This window comes from Chiloscyllium plagiosum, chromosome 40, assembly GCF_004010195.1.
Source record: "Chiloscyllium plagiosum isolate BGI_BamShark_2017 chromosome 40, ASM401019v2, whole genome shotgun sequence".
In the NCBI taxonomy this organism is placed as follows: domain Eukaryota; kingdom Metazoa; phylum Chordata; class Chondrichthyes; order Orectolobiformes; family Hemiscylliidae; genus Chiloscyllium; species Chiloscyllium plagiosum.
The window spans coordinates 14,603,086-14,621,097 of record NC_057749.1 but is presented as its reverse complement, the minus strand read 5'-3'; the positions used below and the strand labels follow the sequence as shown (position 1 = coordinate 14,621,097).

General features: G+C 43.8%; 1 protein-coding gene across 3 annotated transcripts in view; it reads left to right on the top strand.

Annotated features, from left to right (window-relative positions):
• The first annotated feature begins 6,233 nt into the window (after positions 1-6,233).
• LOC122542549 (neuronal acetylcholine receptor subunit beta-4-like) overlaps positions 6,234-18,012 on the top strand; it is an 18,733-nt gene continuing 6,954 nt past the window's right edge. Inside the window, exons 1-5 of one of the 3 annotated variants that reach the window (XM_043680416.1) lie at positions 6,234-6,670; positions 13,180-13,325; positions 14,927-14,971; positions 15,064-15,173; positions 16,485-17,451. In XM_043680416.1, coding sequence (XP_043536351.1) covers positions 6,628-6,670; positions 13,180-13,325; positions 14,927-14,971; positions 15,064-15,173; positions 16,485-17,451 — 1,311 coding nt within the window. In that variant the 5' untranslated portion in view covers positions 6,234-6,627. The remainder of the gene's footprint in view (positions 6,671-13,179; positions 13,326-14,926; positions 14,972-15,063; positions 15,174-16,484; positions 17,452-18,012) is intronic. The other 2 variants (XM_043680418.1, XM_043680417.1) reach the window with 2 other exon arrangements.

The window sequence follows — 18,012 nt, the reverse complement described above, 5'->3', positions numbered from 1 at the left end:
AATTTACCCTTTTAACTCTCCCATCACTTTCAGCCTTGGAATTCCTCCGGGCCACAGCCCAGATCCCAGAGTCCACGATGAAAGCAAAAGGTTCAGGATGCATAGGGTTAAATATTGTCGCTATGAAAACAGGAGACCATTATCCTGTAAACAGAGTAATTGGCAAGTCATTAGCAACCACTGGCCTGGAAATGAATGCTGAATATTACTTTCAACAGGATTATACTAATTGAATCACAGTCATGAAAATTTGCCTGTGGAATTCCAGAAACGTCTTTCTGCCTTTGTGCGAGTTTAAAGTGGAATCACTTTACGATATCCCTGAAGTCAAATAGTGCCTTCATCTGAAGTTCTTTCCACTATCATTTGAGGAATTAACCCAGTTTTGTTGTTAATGCCTCAAATTGATGCATTTTGACTTCACATCTGTTATCTTCTTTCTTCTGTAAATCCCTCTGTCCACTTTTATAATTGAGACCCCTATATAATTATATCACTTTGCAATTACATGCTTGGACCAGTAGAGATAAATGATAAAAGCATCGGTGAGAGATAGTAAACTCATGTAAACTGGAGTTAACTGGAAGTTATAATCTGGAATAATCAGATTAAGGAATCAAAAACAATTTTGATTATAACTTTAAAATGACATTGTATACATTGGGTAGCTCTTTCACAATGGGCCAAGTGGCCTCCCTGTATGCAGTATTATTCCATGATTCTAAAGGCAGTTTTCATTATAGATGTGGCCACAGTATTATATCTTGGAAAAATAAAAATAAGGTTCTGATGACCAACTTTAAAACGGAGATTGAATCACATTTGTGAGCCCAGGATCAGTAACACCCTGGACCCAAAACCCCACCTCATCTGAAAACAACATTTGGTCTTGACTCAATGCCTGTAATATCTTGAATATTAGTGTACTGTATTGAAATGTGATTCATTTGATTATACATACACATACACACATACATATTATATATATTATATATATATTGCTAATTGGTCTCCCTAAGTATTGTTGACTAAGTGTAGCCTTCAAGTCAAATGGGTTAGAAGGTTTGGAATAATTGAGGCACTGCACACTGACCTAAGATGTTGTGCTGTTAAGCCCTGTGTTTATATTTTGAATTGAATTGTATTTATCGTGTACAATAACCAGATGCCTGGGCAATCCAATCATTTCGAAAATGAATGAGGGTTACAGTCTGAGCTGAGCGCTTGTCGTCTGGATATAAAAGTGTGATCCTCGCCAACAAATCCACCACAGACCCAATACAAGTGCAGCCCAGGGTCAAACAAAACAGCATCATTGCACCAATGCTCTTCTGCATTTTTCTCACCACAACATCACCACATATTCATGACATTCCACAAGGCAGTGGAGATCTCTACAGGACAAGTGGGAAACTGTTGAACCTTCATTGCCTGCCATCCATACCAAGACAATCACAATCTCTATTACTGAGCTGCAGCGTGGGACATGGCTGGTGTGTGCACAGACTCAGAAACCATGATCCATGCCATTGTTGATGCACTTATGGAGGCATATGGAAGAATGGAGGGGCTTCAAGTTAAACATTACATCTGGGGAGACCTAGTGGCATTATCACTGGATTGTTATTCCAGAGACCCAGATAACATTCTGAGACACAGGTTCAAATCCTGTCCTGGCAGATGGGGGATTTTGAAGTCATTTAAAAAAATCTGGAATTGACAACAAGCCCATTGTTGATTTTCAGAAAAACCCATCTGGTTCACTAATGTCCTTTAGGGAAGGAAACTCTCATCCTTACCTGTTCTGGTATACAAGTGACTCCCGATCCACAGCAATGTGACTGAGTCTTAACTGATCCTTGGGCAATTAGAGATGGGGAATAAATGCTGCTTAGCCAGCGGTGCCCTCATCTCATGAATTAATAACAAAAGAGACAAAGGTCCTTTAAGAGTCATTTCCCGGCCTGCTTCTGCCATGCAACACTGCCCTCGACTATCAAGATTCGTGGACATCATGGTTAATTTTTTAAGAATATCTTTTTATTGGGAACCTCCTCTCGGCAAGGGCAGACATTGAGAATGAAAATGAACACTTCCTTTGGAGAGGCAACACAGCCTTCAGTGGCCTGAGAAAAGAAGCGTTTTGATGACAAAGATATCAAACATAACACCAAACCCATGGTCTACAGGACAACAGTGTTATTTGCCCTCCAGTATGCATCGGAATAATGGACAGAATATAGCAAACACCACAAAACAGGTTGCAGGTTAATGGGGAAGAGGCAAGTGATTAGCAATAGGTCAGAATGCTAGGAGAGCCAGTGCAGACATGATGGGCCAAATGGCCTTGTTCTGTATCAAAACAATTGTGCAACTCTCTACAACATGAGAACTTTTACATCCAACTGAAAAGACAGTTGGGATTTTGGTTTAACGGTTCATTTGAGAGGTAAAAACAATAATTGCAGTTGCTGGAAACCAGATTCTGGATCAATGGTGCTGGAAGAGCACAGCAATTCAGGCAGCATCCGACGGGCAGCGAAATTGACGTTACGGGCAAAAGCCCTTCATCAGGAATAAAGAGACAACACTTCAAACAGTTGAGCACTCTGTCACAAAATGTATTAGTTTGTCATTCAAGACTCCAAACTGGGACCTGAACTCTTGACCTTCTGAGTCAGAGGGGGAAGGGATTAGCTCCTTAGTGCTCTATAGTTTACACCTTCCCAATATCTCCTAGATAAAACTGGGGCTATAGTGTTGCAACAGAATGAGTCTCAACCTTGATTCTCTTGACTACATCATTTGTCAATATATAAAGTTGAATCAACTGTCGTTCAGCTTTGGAACTGAACACAACCTCCTGATGAAGGAGCAGCGCTCCGAAAGCTAGTGCCTCCAATTAAACCTGTTGGACTATAACCTGGTGTTGTGTGATTTTTAAAGTCGTTCAGCTTATAATGGACAACTGCATTGTAAAATATTTCAAGACTTCTGCTTTATTGACAAAACCCGATTGGAATGTCTGTGAAGGATAACTAAATTACTGAAGGATATGGTGGTTTTGTAGTGAGTTCTGAATTAACTCAGCAAAAATCTAATTAAATGTAATCTTCATAGCAGATAGGTTCCATTATTTCCTGCACTGACCAGAATACTGTGGAAATGCTATTGTACACTCAGCTCATGAAAGCCCAGTGTCCCATCTTGGAAAGTTGCACAATGCTACGCCTTCTCATCAAGCACCAGTTCTTGCTCTTGTAAATGTACTTGGAGGATGGTCAACTTTATGAAAATCAGAAAGTGGAATTTATTGGAGATTTTTGAGAAAGTCACCACGCAAAGAGAATTGACACAGATTTCAACCTTGAATTATCAACTAACAAATTTAAGGAACGTAGGAGCAGGAGTAGTCCATTCAAACCCTCAAACTAGCTTCATCATTCTAAATCATAGCTGTTAATCTATCTCAAAGCTACATCAAAACTGTCCCCATATTTCTCAATGCATCTAAAAATCTATCAATTTCTATCTTGAACTTTCTCAATAACTGAGATCCCACAGCCCCCTTTGGTACAGAATTCAAAAGATTCTACCACTCTCTCAGTGAAGGAATTCCACCTCATCTCAGTCCTTAATGTCTTGCCCCTTATTTTGAAACAATTCCTGGGTTTGAGAGTCCCCTTCCCAGTCTGGCCAGGGGCAACACCCTTTCTCCACCTGTCCCATTCTTGTTCCATAAAACACCTTGTTCATTCAACCTCAAACACACAAAAATATAAATGAAATGAAGGGCAGTTATGATTTCAAGGCATGCTGGCTATCATAATAAATTTCTTCCACACTGACCAATTTCATCCAAATTCTAAGACCTTCACCGGGAAATGTGGGGAGAGTATGGTTATTATTTAAGTGCACGGTTGAGGATTGATTTGACCAAGTTTTCAAGATATTAAGTTAAACATATATGCTGGACTGGGAGAAACTATTTCTGTGAGTTGGGGAGGATTAGGAGACACATTCAAAAATGAGTCGGATCTTTCAGGAGGAAAATTAATCAATACTTTGTCACACGAAGGTTGGTAGAAGACTCTTGCTTTCACAAATAGCAATTGATACCACATGAATTGTTAACTTTAAAATGGAGGTGGATGGATTTTTATTAGTCAAAGTTACTAAAGGATCTGAGCAAAGGCAGGTATGTAGAGTTAGGCTGCAGCAAAGACATTATGAGATGTGTAAAGGCTTGTGGCTAATGGGATCAAGAGATTATTGGGAGGGGGTGGGGGGGGTGGGGGGAGGGGGGAGGATGTGAACTCAATGATCAGCCATATCATTTTGAATGGCAGATCAGGTTCAAGGGGTCCAGTGACCTACTTCTGCTCCTATCATCAATGTTTCTAATTTGCATATCAGACACGATTTCACTGAATAGTGAAACGGGTTCAAGGCATACATGAATTCATCCTGCTTCTGTGTTCTCAGGTATTCCGTTACTTTTGGCCAATAATATATATATTCATGTCAACTTAAGAAACCTCTTAAGAAATAGTAACAGGAGCAGACCATTCAGCCATTCAGGCCTGCTCTGCCATTCAACAGAATCATGGTTCATCTGACATTCCTCATGTCCTATTTCCTGCCCTTTGTCCTCTTTCATTCCCTATTCACATTTCATTCATGGGATGTGGGCATTACTGGCTTTGCCAGCATTTATTGCCCATACCTAAATTCCCTGCAGAAGTGGCGAGCTGCTTTCTTGAACCACTGTAGTCTTTGGGGTGTAGACTCACCCTGGGAGCAGTGAGGGAGGGAGCTCCAGGATTTTGACTCAGCAACAGTGAAGGAACTGTGGTATAATTCCAAATGTGTGGCTTGGAACATCTCCCAAGTGGTGTTCCCATGTCCTTGTAGGTGGTAGAAGTTCCCACTCCAGCCATGGGAAAGACCCTTACTGCATTCATTCCATTCTTGTTCCATAAAACACCGAGTTCAGTCAACTCAGGCACATAAAAATGCAAACAAATTGAAGTGCATCTGGCTACCATAACAAATCTCTTCCACACCGACCAATTTCATCCAGAGTCTGAGGCCTTCACCAGGAGATACGGGAAGAGTATGGTGTGCTTGGAAGGTGATGTTGTTATTAGCAGGACCAATTGGAAGTGCATGAATTTTATAAATGGAAAGCACTGGAAATACTCGGAAGGTCATACAGTGGCCATGGAACAGGTAATAAAGTTAATCTTTCACTCTGTGATTCAGTCTGACCTGCTCAGTTTTGCCAGCATTTTTGTTTATCGAACATCTGCAAAATTTTCCATTTGTATTAGAAGTTAAGCAGTCTTGTGCTGTACTGGTAGTGGCTCTGCCTCTGAGCAAGAAGTTCTTGGCGCAAGCCCCACACCAGGGCTTGACAGCCAAAGAAGGTGCATTCACAATTCAGCCAACCAGGTTAGTTATCAACTTGTAACTCCTTCCACCATGCCCCATCATCAGGCAGTAAGAGTAGGAGAGATTCCCAGTCAGCCACATGATTGAAGATGCACTATAACCTTTACCATCACTATCCATAGTTCCAGACTGCAAAGTGTATGTAAAAATGTAGGCTGCTATAGCTATTTTTTGCGGGATGAGGGAGAGACAGTTGACTGGATGACCAGATAACAGCATGAGGCTGATCCCTGTTTTGGCTTGGAAGGATCAAGGCCTGCCTTCAACAAAAAAACTGAAGTAGATGTTAAAGCTGATTCTAAGCTGTACACCTAGGCATCACCATTTATGATATTAGTGAATTGGGTTTTTCAGTACAGGCAGGAGAATTGATTTACCCCATTGTGAGTTGCCGACACACCTGTTGAGTAATAAAATCAACGCATGTTGGTTTGAAATTTATCAATTTAAAACAGATTTATTTTAAACATTATAATTTTTTTCAACCAGCTGCTATTAAAATATGGATGGGGTCATGTCCTAAAGATGTGTTGATGCTCGCCTGATTTATAGACACTGATTTTGAAGAGGAAATATTGTATGGGAGAACGGCGGGGTGATGGTGGAGTGGGACAAAGGACAATCAAAGCGCTGGCATCTGAGCAATGGGTCAAATGGTCTCCTTTCATCTTTACGATTTTATAAACTAGCTCCATAAGTATGAATACTCATACAGAACGCATATACAGAACCATTGTTGCAGATCAGCTATTGGACAATGTACAAGAGTTTGGGACCTAACAAGATGGGATCTGTGACCTGATATGGACCGGCAATATTTATTAACTCAGAAGCAGAACTTGCGTTGAGCTCCTGTATCACCCATGTATCCTGCCTGGCTGTGATGCTATGAACACAGTACCGCAGCCTGCGGTTGAGTGACGCCTTTCCTCCTCCACTTTCCAGCCTGTCCCTTTCTCGACCAGAAATCTTATTCAGAACCACGGACAGCTCCCAAGCATTGGCGAGATCAAACGCCCTACTCCCCTAGAATCTAACCTCCTCTAAATCATTTTCTGCCGGCTCCTTTGATCTGACCAGAGATTGTTAACTATTTAAACACTTATCCTCCCGCAAAAAAAAATTCATGATTGGAAGTCCCGTCCAGAGCAGTGTTGGACGTCTGCAGCGGAGATGGGTTCAATGCTCTACCTGTGCCTACTAACTATTGCAACAAGTAAGTGCACGATTTATCCCTCCTTTCTAACAGAAGTTAGACTGAAGCGGTGCAAAATGTGTAACTGGGCAGGCTTCCGTTAATAAGCCAAGCTGCATCGGATTTATTAGTCCCGCAGACATTGTATGTTGAAATGCTATTGTAACAGGAGTGTGTGTGACTGCAGCCCAGCGGTTTAGGTTTGACTATGAAGCATCTGTTTCTTTTTCATTTGCGCTTTTTCAATACTGAGAGAACTGAACGTGTGCTCGGTACAGGAAGGGCGAGGTAATAACTTGAAGAGTCGATGTTGGACATTCGGAAGTGTGCAGCTGTAGAGTGAGTGGGAGAACAGAAAGAAGGGGTGAGAAAATGAGGAATGTTTGCCAGGATATCCACAGGCCTAAAATGTCGACCCTCCTTGTCAAGTGGGAAGGAGAATTGGTATACCGTGCATTGCCTTGAAGGGTTTTGGAAATGAAATACATTGGATTAGTTTCTGTCAGTTTCTGTGATATAATGTGGGGAGAGAGCAAATAACATAGTCAACAGCAAACCTTGGGATGAATTATACCAGGTCAATGAAGTCACATCTCTTGTGTTGCATCCATCATTAACTCAGGTCTCTGGAAATCTCAGTCGTTCCCCATCCCCCATACACAATCAGGAGACTGCAATTACAATTGCCTCTCTAATATGTTTTGATACAATTACATTACCCTGAGTGGATGTGAATGCTTGGTTTGAACTTTGACACCAGGTCACTTGATTGATTAAATGTTGACCTTGATCAGAGGTAATTGAAACCAAGAAAATAGGATTGTATTCAGCAAAAGGATGCTTGTATGCTTACTTGTTTGTGAGTTGTATGTGAGGGAGAATTAAAAATGTAGAATCCCATGTTTCCTTTTCTGGGAACTAAGTCAGTTTAGTATTGCACATTACAAACCACATTCCCATTTAACTCAACTCTCTCTCCAAAATGACTGCATTAACATTTACAGTCAACAGGATGAATAAACCTTTAGCATACTGGAGTAGCATGGGGGCTCAGTGGTTAGCATTGCTACCTCACAGTGCCAGGGACCTGGGTTCAATTCCACTCTTGGGTGACTGTGTGGAGCTTGTGTGTTCTCTCCAGGTCTGTGCAGGTTTCCTGTGGTCCACAGTCCAAAGATATGCAGGTTCGGTGGATTGGCTATGCTGAACTGCCTGTAGTGTGACTGACTGCTTATTACTCTGGGCCAGCTGAGCTTTTCATTTCTCCTCATCTCTCCCAGAGTCCTTCCAAACAAAACTCATCACTATTAGCTAATGTCTCCAAGTTGTCAGTATCATTATCTGCTCTCTTCATATTTCACTGAAAAGGTACTGTTGCAGCAGAGATATAGACACCAAATAAGTCATAGAAACAGAAACTAAGAAAATAGGAGCAGAAGTGGGCCATTTAACCCTTCAAGCCTGCTGCACCAATAGGATCATGGCTGACCATCCAACCCAGTTCCCTGTTCCCAATTTCTCCCCAAACCCTTTCACCTATTTAGCCCTAAGAACAATATCTAACTAGACTATGACTGGTTGTGATTCAGTGGCCAATCACTGTCCAGATGATAAATAGAAGAACTACAGATACTGCAGATCTGAAGAAAATACCAAATGCTGAAGAAACTCAGGTCTGACAGCATCGTTGGAGAGAACCAGAGTTAACCTTTGAGTCCAGTGACCCTTCTTCTGAAGAAAATTTAACTCTACTTTCTCTCCACAGATTATGCTGAGTCTCTCCAGCAATTGCTGTTTATGTTTTCCGTCCTAAAGAGCTTTGAGTAAAGGGCTGTCATCTATTTGATGAATGTGGTCGAGCCATCTCAGATATCATTGGCTTCGTGATGAGTGTGTGCTGATTGAATGAGTGTTCTTCAGATCCCCTCTCAATAGGTGATCTTATCTTGCAAGCTGTCTGAGACAGTGAAGGTTGACACTGTTGAGGCATTTTTCCTGCCACGCATGTACTGTCAAGGCCTCACCCCTGTACAGGAATGCACTGAGGATGCAGGCTTGGTTGACACACAATTTGAAGTTCTGTTTTCTACAGACTGAATGTATCAGCTGTACCTTTTGCAATGATATCAGCATCAAGTGACAGATTATTGGTGATCGTGGAGCCTTGATATGTGAAGCTATCAACAGCCTCCGGTGTCAATTTGTCAATGCTGACATACAGCAGTATGGCAATATCCTGGACCAGACATTTCTTCCTGATGCTGACAGTCAAACCAACCTCTTTCCAGGTGAAAGGGTCAGTCGATTGCTGCTGCAGATATTCCTCACTGTGGAATGTTAATACACCATCATCAGAATAGAGAAATTACCTGAAGTGGTCTTGGTGTACTCTTGTCATTGTTCTTGTACACCTGAGATCCAATAAGCTTTTTACAAGTCTGGACTGTAGGCAGATACCCTCTGCCAATGACATGAGGGCACATGACAGCAGCAAAAAGGGGAATGTGCCAAAGTGTGTCAATGCCAGAAATGTTTGATGCCAATGGAGATCTCAAAGGGTTCCAATGTTGCCCAGTCATGGTTAACCTTACCCATCATGTTGTCATAAAAAGAGGAAATCACATTCAGCAGCTTGGACTGGTGGCCAATTTTCTCCATCAGCTTAAATAGCTCACATGCTCAAGTGCCTTGGTGAGATCAATGAGGGCTGTATCTATATAAAATATATACATTTAAATACTGTGGCAATTCTCTTACAGCTGTCAGGCTGGGGAGATCATGTGAATTGTAGATGCTCGAGTTCTGGAACCAGATTGAGATTTGGGGTAGAAAAGAACCCAAAGATGCTAGAAGTCAGAAACAAAAACAGAGCGCTGGAGGAACTTAGCAGGTCTGGCAGTATCTTTGGAGAGAAAGCAGAGTTAATGTTTTGGGTCCAGTCACCCTTCTTCAGCACTGATTGTAGCTAGGAACAGAAATGGTGGCTAATGTTCCTTTGGATGTGGGATGGTAGGTAAGGTTGAGGTGGACCTGTATGGGAGGGAAGAGAAGGGGTAAGGGCTAAAGTACGGGAAATGGGTCGGGCATGACTGGGGGCCTTGTTAACCACCGCAGTGGGCACTTTCACTTGCAATTCACCTATTGTTTATTCCTCCCACTTCCCCCAAACCCCACCCCACCATACACCCCATCTTTAGTATATCTACCAGCCTACAATCAGTGCTGAGAAAAGAGTCTCTCAACCTGAAATGTTAACACTGCCTTCTCTTCACAGAGGTTGTCAGGATTGCTGAGTTTTTTTGTTTGGGATTTGGGGCAGATGTGTTCAGCCAGGATCCATAGTCTGACAATCACAGCACAAGAAAATACTTTAGCCACAATGCTTGGCAAGGATGTGCCTCGATTGTTGTTGCAATCCTTGTGTTTGTCCTTCTTCCTACATGGAGTCACAATCTTTGTCCCACCTTTATCCTGCTGCCCTGCCCTCTCACTCCAGCAGAGACAAAGCGGTTTCGACAGATGCTGCAGGAAGTGCCAGTTTGCTATGTTTAATGCTTATGGCATCGTACCTGGAGCTTTGTTTATAGCAAGCAAGAACAATATTTTATTCATGGGCTGAGGGCATTGCTTGCTAGGCAAGCATCTAGGTCCACATTTATTGCCCACCCCTACGTTAAGAGTCAACCAAATTGCTGTGGGCCTGGAGTCACGTATAGGCCAGACCAGGTAAGGATGGCAGTTTCTTTTCATGTGGGAACCAGATGGGGTTTTCTGACGATCGACAATGGATTTATGGACATCATCAGACTCATAGTTCCAGGTATTTATTGAATGTAAATTCCACCACCTGCCATGGTGGGATTCGAGCCCAGATCCCTAGAACATTACCTGGGTGTCTGGATTAACAGTCTAGCAATAATCCCATTGGCCATTGCCTCCCCAAAAATGACTGCTATAAACCTCCACCATGGACTCGATATCCAGTCCAGCCGTGATGGACAGACTTTCTGCTGTGTTTTAGAACTTCTGTAGTGACAGTATTCTCCCTCAGAGTACAACTCAAAGTAGTGCTCCACTCACCTTCTCAACATTAGAGGTTGGTTAGCTCAGTTGGCCAGACAGTTAGCTTGTGTTCCAGTGACGGCAGCAAGAATGGGTTCAAATAAAGCACCAGCTGAGGTTACCATGTAGTTTTCACCTTCTCAACCTCTTCTCTCCCCTGAAGTGTGGTGATTGTCAGGTTAGCAATGGGAGATGTAAGGTTAAAGGAATAGGGTAGGGTGTTCTTCAGACGGTCGATGCAGACTTGATGGGCTGAATGGCAAACTTCCACACTGTAGGTATTCCATGATTTTATAATTAGAAGGATAAGGACAGCATATACATGGGAAAACTGTCACCTGAAAGTTCCTCTCCAAGCCACTCACCATACTGACTTGGGAACTATGTTACAATGGGTCTGCAGTGATCCAAGAAGGTCGCTCACCACCACCTTAATTGGCAATTAGGGACAGGTAATAAATGTTTGCTGAGCCAGAGATGCCCACATACCTTGAATGAATAAGACTGCGTGGATAATGAGAAGAGATTCCACACAAATTTCAAACTCCTGGGGATCCTAGATCGATTGATAAAGATTGACTTTGCTATTGGCATCAGAGTAAAGAATCAAAGTGATTGGCGAAAGAATCAAAGGCGAGACTAAATCATCTTTTGTTATGCAGTGAGTGGATGGATTTGGAATGAGAGTGTGGTGGAGGCAGATTCAACCAGGGCTTTCAAGAGGAGATTGGATAAGCCCCTGAATGTAAATAATTGCAGAGCCACAGGGAAAGATGGAGGTACTGGAGCCTGGTTAAACTCCTTCCACAGAGCCAACATAGCCATAATGGTCCAAATGGCTAGCTTCTGTGCTTACAACAATTCTTTGATTCCATGAAATACAGAACACATAATTTCAAAAATAATATTTTCTTTAGTTACAAAAATACCAGAGGTGCAAAACACAGGCTAATTCGACTTGTGGGGCAGTTAATTTAGAAAACCCCACAAATAGTTCCAATCAAAATTGACAACTTAGGAACTTTGCAAAAGTGAAGATTGCAGATGCTAGAGATCAGAGCTTAGATTAGTGTGGTGCTGGAAAAGCACAGCATCCGAGAAGCAGGAAAATTGACGTTTCGGGCAAAAACCCTTCATCAGGAATGAATGGATAGGTGGGAAAGAAGATAGGCAGGTAGGACAGGTCACGAGGATGGTCCTAAGCTGGAAGGTTGGAACTGGGGTAAGGTGGGGGAAAGGGAAATGAGGAAACTGGTAAAGTCCACATTGATGCCCTGGGGTTGAAGTGTTCCAAGGCAAAAGATGAGATGTTCTTCTTCCAAGCATCGGGTAGTGAAGGAATCGTGGTGGAGGAGGCCCAGGATCTGCATGTCCTCGGCAGAGCGGGAGGGGGAGTTGAAATGTTGGGCCACGGGGCGATGGGGTTGATTGGTGCACGTGTCCCGGAAATGTTCCCTAAAGCGCTCTGCGAGAAGGCATCCAGTCTCCCCAACGTAAAGGAGACTGCATCGGGAGCAACAGATGCAATAAATGATATTGGTGGATGTGCAGGTGAAACTTTGGTAGATGTGGAATGCTCCTTTGGGGCATTGGGTGGAGGGGAGGGAGGAGGTGTGGGCGCAGGTTTTGCAATTCCTGCGGTGGCAGGGGAAGGTGCCAGGAGGGTTGTAGGTGGGGCGTGGACCTGACCAGGTAGTCATGGAGGGAACGGTCTTTGTGGAAAGCGGAAAGGGTTGGGAAGGAAAATATATCCCTGGTGGTGGGGTCTGTTTGGAGATGGCGGAAATGTTGGTGGATGATACTGTTTATGTGAAGGTTGGTAGGATGGAAGGTGAGGACCAAGGGGGTTCTGTCCTTGTTGCGGTTGGATGGTGGGGTTTGAGGGCGGAGGGGCGGGATGTGGATGAGATGCATTGGAGGGCATCTTTAACCACGTGGGAAGGGAAATTGCGGTCTTTAAAGAAGGAGGCCATCTGGTGTGTTCTGTGATGGAACTGGTCCTTCTGGGAGCACATACGGCAGAGGAGGAGGAATTGGGAATATGGGATGGCATTTTTGCAGGAGGTAGGGTGGGAAGAGATGTAATCCAGGTAGCTGTGGGAGTCGGTGGGTTTGTAAAAAATGTCCGCCGGATTTGATGGAGATGGAGAGGTCCAGGAAGGGGAGAGAGGTGTCAGAGATGGTCCAGGTGACCTTAGGAACTTCACAAGATTAACACTAGGCGCCTCAACACCATTGAAACAATTTGCTCATCTCCCAGAGTCAAATCAACTCAGTTAACTTTTTGCTTCCTAAACAGTCAGCTCAAAATCATTAGAGGCAGAGGGCAGCAGCAAATTCTCTAGCTGTCCTCACCAGGGAATAGCTTGTGCCTGGGAAGGACTTGAAAGAGAAGGGGGGAATGAAGAGGTTTAGAAACCTTGGAGTGGTGTAGGGCTGGATTTAATGTGCCCATTACTTTTCTGCAGGAAGCCACAGTGCAGAGGTCGAGGAGAGGCTAATGAATTACCTTCTGGATCCAGAGAGGTACAATAAACTGATCCGACCAGCAGTCAACAACTCTGAGCTGGTCTCTATTGTCTTTCAGGTCTCACTGGCACAGCTCATCAATGTGGTACGTTAACAGGGGTTGAGGATGTATTACCAATGCTTCAAGTGTCTGCTTCCGTGCTGTATGAAAAATTACATTTGTATAGAGCCCTTGACAGCAAAATATCCCACTGCATTTAACAAAATTTGGCCTAATGCCTCAAAATGTGGGATTAGAATTGGTGATCAGTCCAAGGACATTAATGTTTTCAAGGAGGAACAGGGTGGAGAGATCTCGGGTGGAAATCCCAGGGCTTAGCATTGTCAGGCATTGCTGCTGATGGGGGATTGAGTTAAATAAAAACAGATCAGAAGGTCTCAGGGTTATGACGTATATTGATCATAATTGATACATTGACCAGATGTGTAACTCTGGTTCCCACCCCCCCTGCCAAATTAGTTTAAATACTCCCGAACAACACGAGCAAATCTCCCGCCCAAGACATTTGTGCCCCTCCAGTTCAGGTGCAACCCATCCTTCATGTACAGGTCCCACCTTCCCCAGAAGGCATCCGAATGACCTAAGTATCTGAAGCCCTCTCTCCTGCACCAGCTGCACAGCCATGTGTTAAGCTACACTCTCTGACTGTTCCTCACCTCACTATTCTGTGGCACTGGTAGCAAGCCTGAGATCATTACTCTACTAATCCTGCTCTTTGGCTTCGAACCTAGCTCTCTATAGTCATTTTCAGATCCTTAATCCCTTTCCTGGCTATGCCATTGGTGCCAATATATACCACGATTTCCAGCTGCTGACCCTCCGCTTTAAGAATCTTGTAAACCCAATCGGGGCATCCCGGACCCTGGTACCAGGGAGGCAACATACCTTCCGGGAGTCCCATTCCTGACCACAAATGGTGGGTGAGGATGATTTATTGCAGTGTCAAGGGATCAGCTTTGTTTCTTCCTCCACAAGTGAACTCCTTTCCTCTCCAAAAGGTTTGCTCCAAGCTAGTTTATATTCCCACAGCCAATTCTGTGATCCTTCACACACGTGCTCCTCCAGTAGCAGCCCGGAGTGTGAGTATCAGCTGAGAATTTAATCAAACGAGAGGCAGCAGCCAATAGATCACTCCTGGGTCTGCACATTACTGTCCTCGGTGACACTGGTATTCTATACAGGGGCCATGAGATATTCGTTCTCGGGTGACATGGCCTAATGCAGACTAGTGTTGTCATTTTATACAAGCGTTGACATGGCAACAGTGCATGTTACAATATGCCAACAGATACATGAGAACACCGTTGGTTACAAATTCCTCTCCAAGCCATCTAGATTTGGAAATATATTGCCGTTCCTTCACTGTGGCTGGGTTAAATCCTGAAACTCCTTCCCTGACAGCATTGTGGGTCTACCTACCCCACATAGTTCAAGAAGGCAGCTCACCACCACCTTCTCAAGGGTATTTAGGGATGGGCAAAAAGCGCTGGCCCAGCCAGCAAAGCCCACATCCCTTGGACAAATTTTAAGAAGTATAATTAAAAAACCTGGGACAGTATACAAATGCATATACAGGCATTTGAGAGGTATAGGCATGTGTGAAACCAATCAATGACATTTACAAATATCATTTATGTCAACTCTGTGTCCCCCAATTCCCCGCCCTCAACCTTCTTTCTGTTTAGAATGAACGTGAACAGATCATGACAACAAACGTCTGGTTAAAGCAGGTCAGTACCTCTCCATGTTTATCTTTGAAATGCGGGAATGCCCACTCTGAGCATGGAGACAGGGTCACTTCTTCTTGTGTGCTCCAATACAGGAATGGAATGACTATCGACTGCGCTGGGACCCGGAGCAGTTCGAAGGGATTCGTAAGCTACGGATAAATGCCAAGCAGCTTTGGCTCCCAGACATTGTGTTGTACAACAAGTAAGTTTGAATTCCAAACACAGAAAAATAAAAGCACTTCTCGAGCTCCTTTGGTGAAATCAGAATGTCCCCATAGCTCTTTATGACCAATGAAAGGCTTTTGAAGTGTAGTCACTGTTGTAGAAAATGTCAATTTGTGAGAAGCAAGCTCCCACAATTGATATCTGCTTTTGTAGTGTTGGTTGGAGGATAATACCAGTGACAGCCAATGTCACCTCTAAGCTGTGTGGCCGTGCAGTTGCTCAGAGGGTTTGTGTATGCCCATATTGACTTCACTTCCAGAAGCCACTGCCATGCGTGAACCTCATGGGTCTGCACAGAAGTGGGCAAAATCAGAGAGAAAATAAGCAAGAACCCCCACAATCTCATTTGAAAGAGCATTATGTTACCATTTACTTGAGAGGGAGGCATGGTGGCTCAATGGTGAGCCCAGAGCTAGAGACCAGGGCTCGATCTGGATCGTATTGTGTCTCTATTCAAGCCAGGACAGAGTCTCCTTTCCTTGCTTGACCAAAACCATCAAATGCCTTAACTATTCACATAGCAATGTGCCAAGGACACAGGCAATACAGTGGCCCATTGGTTAGCCCGGCTCTCTCATAGCACCAGGGGCCTGGGTTCAATTCCAATTCTCCCCATGTCTGTGTGGGTTTCTTCCACGTGCTCCAGTTTCCTCCCATAATCCTAATTTGTGCAGGTTAGGTGGATTGGCTAAAATAAATTGCCCATAGTGCAGGCTAGATGGATTAGCCATGGGAAATGCAGGGTTGATGGGTCTGGGTGAAATGTTTTTTGGAGGGTTGGCGTGGACTCAATGGGCCGTATGGCCTGTTTTCAAAGTGTAGGGGTTCTATGATTCTACGGTGGACAGGACCTCAGATCAACAGCCCATCCAAAATGCAAGCACTCTACAGTGCAGCAGTCTATCAGCTCAACATCACAAGGTATCAGCCTGTATTTTTGTGTGCATTTTTTCCAAGCCCCCTTATTAACTTAACGTTAATTCATGAACACGTGAAGTGAATAGTAAATGCGGGTATTCCATGCAACGTGATTCAACTGTGCTCTGAAATATTCAGTCATTATATTAATAGTTCACACAAAATTCTGAAATCTCCTGCTTTAAGAATGTTAAGCCAGTAAAATATACTGAAAATGTCTCTTTTGAACAGCAAATGGAGGAATTTCATGTCAAGGCATTTAGTATCATGCAATTTCAACATGTCTTTGCTTTTCTCCACCAGCCTTATGCTCTATACCTTGTTTATCACTTACTTTTTTTTAAATCTCCACAAACATTTGTCATTGTAGTGCTGATGGGACCTATGAAGTCTCTGTCTACACTAATGCCATTATTTCCTACAATGGAAGTATCTACTGGCTGCCACCTGCCATCTATAAGAGTGCCTGCAAGATCGAAGTGAAACATTTCCCCTTTGACCAGCAGAACTGCTCCATGAAATTCAGGTCCTGGACTTATGACCACACGGAAATCGACCTGATCCCCAAAACTGATGGTGCAAGCATGGATGACTTCACGCCCAGCGGCGAGTGGGACATAGTGATGCTCCCAGGGAGGAGAAACACAAATCCACTGGACCCAACCTATGTCGATGTGACGTATGACTTCATTATTAGAAGGAAGCCCCTCTTCTATACTGTTAACCTCATTATCCCATGTATTCTCATAACCTCACTCGCCATTCTGGTGTTTTACCTTCCATCAGACTGTGGTGAGAAGATGACGCTATGTATCTCTGTTCTACTTGCATTGACAGTGTTCCTCCTGTTGATTTCCAAGATTGTCCCACCAACCTCCTTGGATGTTCCATTGATTGGGAAGTATCTGATGTTCACCATGGTGCTGGTAACATTCTCTATAGTGACCAGTGTCTGTGTCCTCAACATTCACCACCGCTCTCCCAGCACGCACACCATGCCCCAATGGGTGAAGAACATTTTCCTGAATAGGTTGCCGTCCCTCCTGTTCATAAAGAGACCTCAAAACAATTGGACTAAACAAAAATCACACCAACGCAGGAAGAGCAATCTCTGCAATGCCCATGCAAGTCCAGAAGAGAGCAACAAGAACTTTGCTTTCTTTATAAATCCCACTTCGACCAAAGTTTATGACTTCAACTTCATGGAAGCATCTGATGGCTGCCACCAAGATTTAAGGCTGAGAACTTCCACAAAGCTCCCACCTGAACTGCAGGACGCTCTCGATGGGGTGAAATTCATTGCAGATCACATGAAAAATGATGACGAAAATCAAAATGTAAGTGTCATTTTACTAAATCAAGTCAGGCCACCAGTTGACCCCAGGCTAATGGTGGTGGCAGTTGTGACTGAGTGACTGGAGTGGCTCCCCATCTGGTTTCCCTCGTCCAGAACTGGGCACCTTTTATGTCCAGCATTTTAATTTGGGTTCAACACAAATACCTAACTCTATGGAGACCTGGTCCTGGATTGGGTTAACTGGCTTACAAATGCACATATCACCCACTGCCACCCTAGTCCTGTGCCTGATCTGTATAATAATGGGCTCCTGAGTACCAGCACTCTAGAGTTTTTCAAACAAAGATCCTGAGCTGTTGTTGATGTAGTTGTTCCTCTTCCTCTTCTCTCCTTGAAAAGATTCGGTCTATAATGTTCTCTTGTAGCAAAATGGCACTCCCTCTCTCAATCTCTCTTCACCAAACAGTTTTAGTCATTAGACTCTGCCAGGCCAGGCTAAAAGGACTGCTGGAGTAGAGTGGGGGTGGGGAGAAAGTAGCATAGAGTACAATAGGTGAGTGGGGGTGGGGATGAAGGTGATAGGTCAGGGAGGAGGGTGGGG